Genomic DNA, 6559 nt, shown 5'->3' on the forward strand with positions numbered 1-6559 from the left:
AGCTACAGTTTTCCAGCGAAACAAGAGGCCCGGTTGTCTGCCAACTGCTTGCTGTTACCCCTATAGTACAATACTGCGGAAAAGCGTATAGGTCCTAGACAGAAGAAGATACGCGAGGCGTTCGGTGAGCAGGGCCGCATAGCAGGGGATAGATGTTGGGGAAGTGATGTGTATCCACGAGGCGGTCGAGCCAAGAACTGCCAGAGATCTCGACGCCGACCACCGGCTTCGGCTGCAAGTCAATACAAATAAACACGCGAAAAGCAACAATAGCGGCGAGTAAAAAGCGGTGGAGGCAACAATATGTTGAAACATCCTTGCCTCCTCAGTCTGGCTTGTGTCTTTGCGCGCCTCAATGACAGAACGGGGTGAAGGGAAGGAGTGCAAAAGCATGAAGTCGCTCGCCCTCATGCCTTTCCCGTTCTCTTCCAACCACCGCTTCGACCCTCAGAGTGCCCGATTCTGTTGTTACTACTGCCACTGTTGCAGGGCAGCAGCGACGCAGCCACAGTCGTAATGGAGAATGCGAGGCCCGGTAGAGGATGTGACGCAAGCGCTAGGGATAGTGGAACCAGCAAAGGCAGTCGCAACAGAAAGACGAGTTACGGACGCCTCCTACTTGGCGCCTCCGGGGACGAAAGTGACGAGAAATAAAAATATACGGTTACAGCAACAGCAGCCAGCAGCCATGAACGACAATAACGACAGAGGGAGCAACAACATCAGAAGAAAGAAGTACGACGACGCCGCCAACAACAACAACAACAACAGAGGGTCGGGGCGACGCAATACGAGCAGCTGAGTGAGTAGACGAACAACTGTATGTCGACTGCAAAGGGTAGACGACGCACAACGCTCTGGGCTTGGGATTCGATGTTGTGCTGGCCTCACTTCGATGACATGGTTTGTTGGTGGCTTGTCCAATTGAGTGGTTTGGTGAAAGCACGCATTGTAGGCTACAACTTCGGATCTGCGGACGGTTGTTGTACTGGCCGTATTGGCTGGGCCGTACGGAACGCCGTAGAGCAAAGAGAGAAAACGGCTATGACGACACGTATTGGGGTGGGCACAGTGGTCTCGTGCGGTTCACTAGCGAGGACTTATTTTTTTCTGCTAGGGAAGTCGCACGCAAAATAGAGAGAAACGCTAGGAAGAAACGACCAAGGATTTAAAATGTCGTGGCACTACTTGGTGGAAGAAGGCAGTATTGCGCTCTCTGGCAGTAGCAGTACTCGGCCAATAACAGCAGAACGAAAAGGGACCACAAAAGACGAGAAGGAATGTAAAAACCAGAGAACGCTAGAAGGACGCAGTAGTTTGGGGACGCAGGCCTTACACAACGAAACTCTCCCTTCGTCGTCCGCGTCACTTACATGCGAAAGGAGCAGTAGCAATACGCCACAATAAGCACAAAAGCACAAGGGTGTTTAGTCGGTCATGTATCGATATAAACACCAGAAGTTCCTGCTAGATAGAGTGTTGCGTGCGCTACCAATGACTGTAACAAAAAAGTGCGCGGAAAATACTGGCCCTCAGTAGACCTGCCAGAAAACATGAAGCTGTCACACACATAGCTCATGCCGACACAATAAGTCTGGCAGAAGGCTTTCTAGTCTGACTAGCGATGGACCTAACGATGCAAAAGGTACTTTTCGTTGCCATTTTCGTTCTTCTTTCTCTACACACTGAACAGCTTATCGAGCCTGGGCCCGATAACACGAAGACTCTGCCCGCGGCCATCACTCGAGCGCTTTGAGGTTCGAACAGCTCCCGTTCGACAGCAAAGGCCAGCACTCACGAAATTAGCACAACGAATTCCATTTCGCAGGACCGCAGAAAAGGGGACCAATGCCTTGGTCAGATCGGAGCCACCCTTAGCTGGGCGCCAGTATAATAATGAATGGTTCACTTTACGCTAACACAACCGTGGCGCTGCGATCGGGCTGCCACGACGATATGGCAATGAACGCGACACAGCATGGCGTTTCTCAGTATGGCGACAATGTCTATAGTGCGACCCAGGCCACACAAGTGCCAAATTATTGCATCGAATTACGTTGTCAACAGCGATCTTTTCTTCGTGCGATGCCACATACATAATTATGCATAGTTGTTCAAACAGGATTCTGCACTGATAGATTGCCTTGGGTATTACAATTTTTAGCGAAGACCACATGCCATACACGATTAGCGTAGCGCCGAACCAACGGCCATCGAACCCTGACCTGGCGATCGCACACGCCTTCACCGGTATCCTCAATACGAGTCAGGTGTGAAATATGGCTGATTACGAATGGACAATAAAGCTGTTTCATTAAAGTCAAAATCGCACGAATAGAATTAACAGCAGCAGCGGCTTCTGATGATCCAACGATATGTAACTGTACACATTGTTCGCCAGCCGTTGCATGGGCTACAGCTTACGATTACATGTAATACGCAATTTATGCCCAGATCGAACAAGAAAACCCAACAGAGATCACTACAACATTTGAATAAACTTTTGGATTGGCTATACCGGCGACAACTGAATTCAAACGTACACCACAGACCGCAGAGACGAAAGAATATCCCCGCTTTAATATTTCAGTCTCACAACAATTAACAGTTGTCCACTCTCCGCCGAACCCTTGCTCGCACTTAGAAAAAGGGCGAAGACCAAAAGAGAAAAGGTACTTGAGTTACGTGTAGACCTTAGGTGTAACTAGCTGAGTAAAAGAGCTGGTTGCTACATCGAAGCTACAAGCAAGCTAATAACTTGCTTACTGGTCTGGCAACGGATTTGACTATGCGTCCGGCAACAACAGTTTTACAAAATGTTCCTTACGAATGATAGCAGTTGCTGCCGGCCATGGAGACACCCTGACCTTTAGTAGTGCAGCTTGACGGTCCCGTGGTCGAGGTCTCACTTACGGCTGCGTCTTACCCACAGGCGACTCAATTTTGAATCGCTTGATTTTGCCAGCCTTCGCTATCGTCTCCTTTTGTCTACAAACTCGTATGAAAATAAAAGGGTAGAAGAAGCTAAATAGGCGTTTCAAGGTCCTGCTCGGAATGGGGGTGGTAGTTCCAGAAATCGATGATTGCGGCGCGCATCAAAGCGAATAGACTGGTAGACTCTGCTTCGTAAGCGTAGTCATCTCCATCATAGAGAGACTTGTAGTGGTTGCAGTGGTAGCCGTAGCTAGCGGCGGTGCTAGCGTCAGTAGAAACCGTAGCCTTTGGCTTAGTCTTGCGTGGCGGGATCGACGATCGGTCAAGACACGGATGTCGTAGCTCGACACGTAGATCTATACAATTGCCTCTACCATGTGCAGTGCTGCTTCAGTCTCTGGCTGCGTCAGCGAAGGAACTATGTAGGGATACAGAGCTGACTGGACTTGTACCGGGTACAATGTGTGCTTGAGATGTGTTCACCACGCACGCAGTGCCGGGCTGGCCTGATTAGGGCGAGGCAAGGCACCAATGCAGGAAGAGAGAGAACGGTCAACGGGGTAAAGCGCGTCAGAAACGTGTTATTGACGCTCGTCTCGTTGTCAATCAGAGTGGTGCCAGCAGCACAGCACAACATCATACGTGACAACGCTTCTGCCGTCCGGTGAGTTCTGAGCGGACGACTGTGCGACGTTTGTGCTACGAGCACAGAGTAGCAGTTAGACAGAAAAGGAAGGGGGGGGGGGGGGGGATAATGCCTTTTCTTCTTTAACATTGAGTGTAGAAACGAAGATCTTCTACGCACGGAGCAAAACGGATGTGTTCTGGCCGGCTTCGTATGAGGCTGTGTGTGCGCGTGAATGGGTGTGAACAGAGGATTGTATTTACTTTCAAATTTTGTTGCACGAAAGAGAAATCTGTGCAGTGGCGATTCTGCTTTGGAATCGGCGTCGTCGGCCAATACTGGACGAATAATAGGATGATGTTCACTACCGCCCCCTTCCGCGACATTGTGAATGTCAGATGACGACCCAGCAATCGGTGCTGGCACAAGATGGATAAGCGCGTACAGGACCCGATCGTGGGTAGATAGAAGCAGGAAGGTCTACGGCGATGCCAACCAGTGCACAGTACAAGGCACAAAAAATAGCGACAACACAAATACTTATACACTCGGCAGTGCACTCATTCTCGGTGGCACTGATGGCAGAAGGAACACAGCGTACCCGGACATTCAAAAAAGGGAAGAATTGCTGTGCCGCCCGAGTTTAGGCTTTGAGGCTAGCTGTATTAGTAGTCTGCTCTTGATTCCTGTTCTGAGTCTTGCTTCACGGTCATTTTTTCCTCCGCTTTTAATTACTTATTGGGGAGCGTTGAGATTCTTTGCTCAATTCTGGCCTCCTGGCCAAAGTCAGTCAGGGCAACTGTTACGCCCAGGGTCGTTACTGTTTTAACGGAGCAGTTGGGATAGCTGTTTGAAAAAAATGGCATTGTAGATTGTGGGAATGTCCCCTGTTTCACTTCCTTAAGTTATTACGGAAGACTCGTTTTCAGATGATTTTCGTAGTATATCTATGTATATAATTATTCTGGTAGTCGAGCTACCGTTGGGTAATATAAAAAACTTGGCTAGGTCCCTCCCTTTCTCGCTCTTTGTCGGTTTTGCCAAGACATACATTTTGCTTACTGAAGAAAAACAAGTTAAAACGGAGAGCAGGACGGACAAGCGACGAGCTTGGGTACCCTTAACAAAGGTGCTGGTGTTTTTGTATTTCCATTTGATGGATTGTCATAACGTTGAATTTTCATTGTTTTCGCAGCTATTTCTGTTGGCCAATATTACGGCCAATATATAGGACACTAAAGTGTCCTGTACCGCCCAAACTTTTCTACCCTAGCAAGATGCCGTTTGGCTAAAGAACAAGTGTTTTTAGCATCGGCGTCGGCATCTGTTCCGAACGGTCGAGGTCCGTACATAGGAGGGGGATGACGAAGAATCCAACTTCGCTCTATTCAACAGCGAGCTACTTAGTCACAAAAGCAGTATTCTGGCGCGACCAACGTGATATAACTTATGTTACGGCACTAGACTCCTACGCGATGTTAGCAAAGAACCCTATCATTGTTTTCGGCGGTGCTCTACTCGGACCGTGGATGTGTTCGTTATCATTAGATTAGTATATATACACTTGCCCTCCAGGTGACTTTGAGAGACTGTGATCCGGTGGCGTGAATCGCAATCGCCGTTGGAGATCCGGAAGGTGCTGCAAGTGACAATAAAACAATTAGTGAGGTAATCAATGCATGAATTAATTGAGCATCGGCGTGATTCCCTTGGTTAGATTTCTAATCAAAATTTTACTTCTACCTCAAGTCTTCACAAAGTCCATGTACTTAATACGCTTGCGTATATCTGCAATCATTATTCGAAACTTGAAATGCAAATAAATCACACAAAAATTGTAAATGTAAGTAATAAATATTCACGTATAGGTTGTACTCAACTGCTGTAATATTCAGCTAAAAAAATTCTGTCACAAGGAGGCAACACGACAAGGCAAAGGTAAGGCAAAACACGCTGACGATATCTGTATCTCGTTACCTGACAATGCATAGTAGCGTAATGTATAGAATGAATAGAGCGGTAACATCAACGCGATCTGTCTGTTTTTGTCTGGTAAAATAATTGTGCTATAATCTTCACCAATACATCGTATCTATCTAGGTTAATAACGGCCTATACCGGCGTTAACATATCACCACAAACCAGCGCCGACGCGAGATCACTGATCTGCTAAGACTTTGTCCGTCGTGTTTGCCGAATGACTAGTTACCCAATAGCGGCTCTATTTGGATTTGTCATACAAATACCGCTACTTGGTCCCCCGGTAGCACAGCTTTCCCAGCCACCACCTACATTCTTTCGAGGAAGACTGATAAATTGTCTCGTTCAGAGGAACATGATTCCTTCGTGGGAGTCGCCCACACAGGAGAGACCCCAAAGGGACCGAACAGGGGTAGTGGTAACGAGAGTGGTCAGCCGTCGTCCTCAAGCCCATCTTTACTCAGGGTCAAGGGTCCTGATCTCACAATGTCACTTTTACCACTGCTAGCCTGGCTATGAAAAAACACTAGCTGACATAGCTGTGCAGGCTTGTTAAGGATCTCAAGAGAATACCTCCATATTCCCGCTGCCTTTTCCTCTATACCCTTGTTTCATGTGTTACATTGCTCCCAAAGTCCAAGATGAGCGCTCAGCGCTTTAGCGATAGTATTTGGCTTCTAACACTGGCGCTGGACACGACAGCTTAAATGTACAGGTTTTTACACGCTGTTTAACCGTATACCTTATAAACATTGGAAAATAATGCGATCACCAGGCTTGGTTGTTCTTAAAGAACTGACTAAGCAACGTTGTTAATTCAGCCCTATACATAATAAATAGCAACAGGATATCTCTCAACGATATGAGTAAAAAAATAGTTATGTTGATGATGAACTGAAAATTTATTGGGCTTCAGTTGTTTTATTAAAAAAAAACACGATTTGGATATGCAGTAATTTTTTCAAAAAAATTACTTAACCCAAACATCAACAAGATGTCTATTAAATGGGTTTTTGTAAC

The 6559-nt window shown here is 47.1% G+C and overlaps 1 protein-coding gene across 1 annotated transcript in view; it reads right to left on the reverse strand.

Moving 5' to 3' along the window:
* Positions 1 to 6559, reverse strand: part of LOC111268643 (cell adhesion molecule Dscam1) — a 110243-nt gene that overhangs the window by 22063 nt on the left and 81621 nt on the right. The window contains exon 19 of the mRNA XM_086971759.1: positions 5128 to 5198. Coding sequence (XP_086827885.1) covers positions 5128 to 5198 — 71 coding nt within the window. The remainder of the gene's footprint in view (positions 1 to 5127; positions 5199 to 6559) is intronic.

This window comes from Varroa jacobsoni, unplaced genomic scaffold, assembly GCF_002532875.2.
Source record: "Varroa jacobsoni isolate VJ856 unplaced genomic scaffold, vjacob_1.0 scaffold_1305, whole genome shotgun sequence".
In the NCBI taxonomy this organism is placed as follows: domain Eukaryota; kingdom Metazoa; phylum Arthropoda; class Arachnida; order Mesostigmata; family Varroidae; genus Varroa; species Varroa jacobsoni.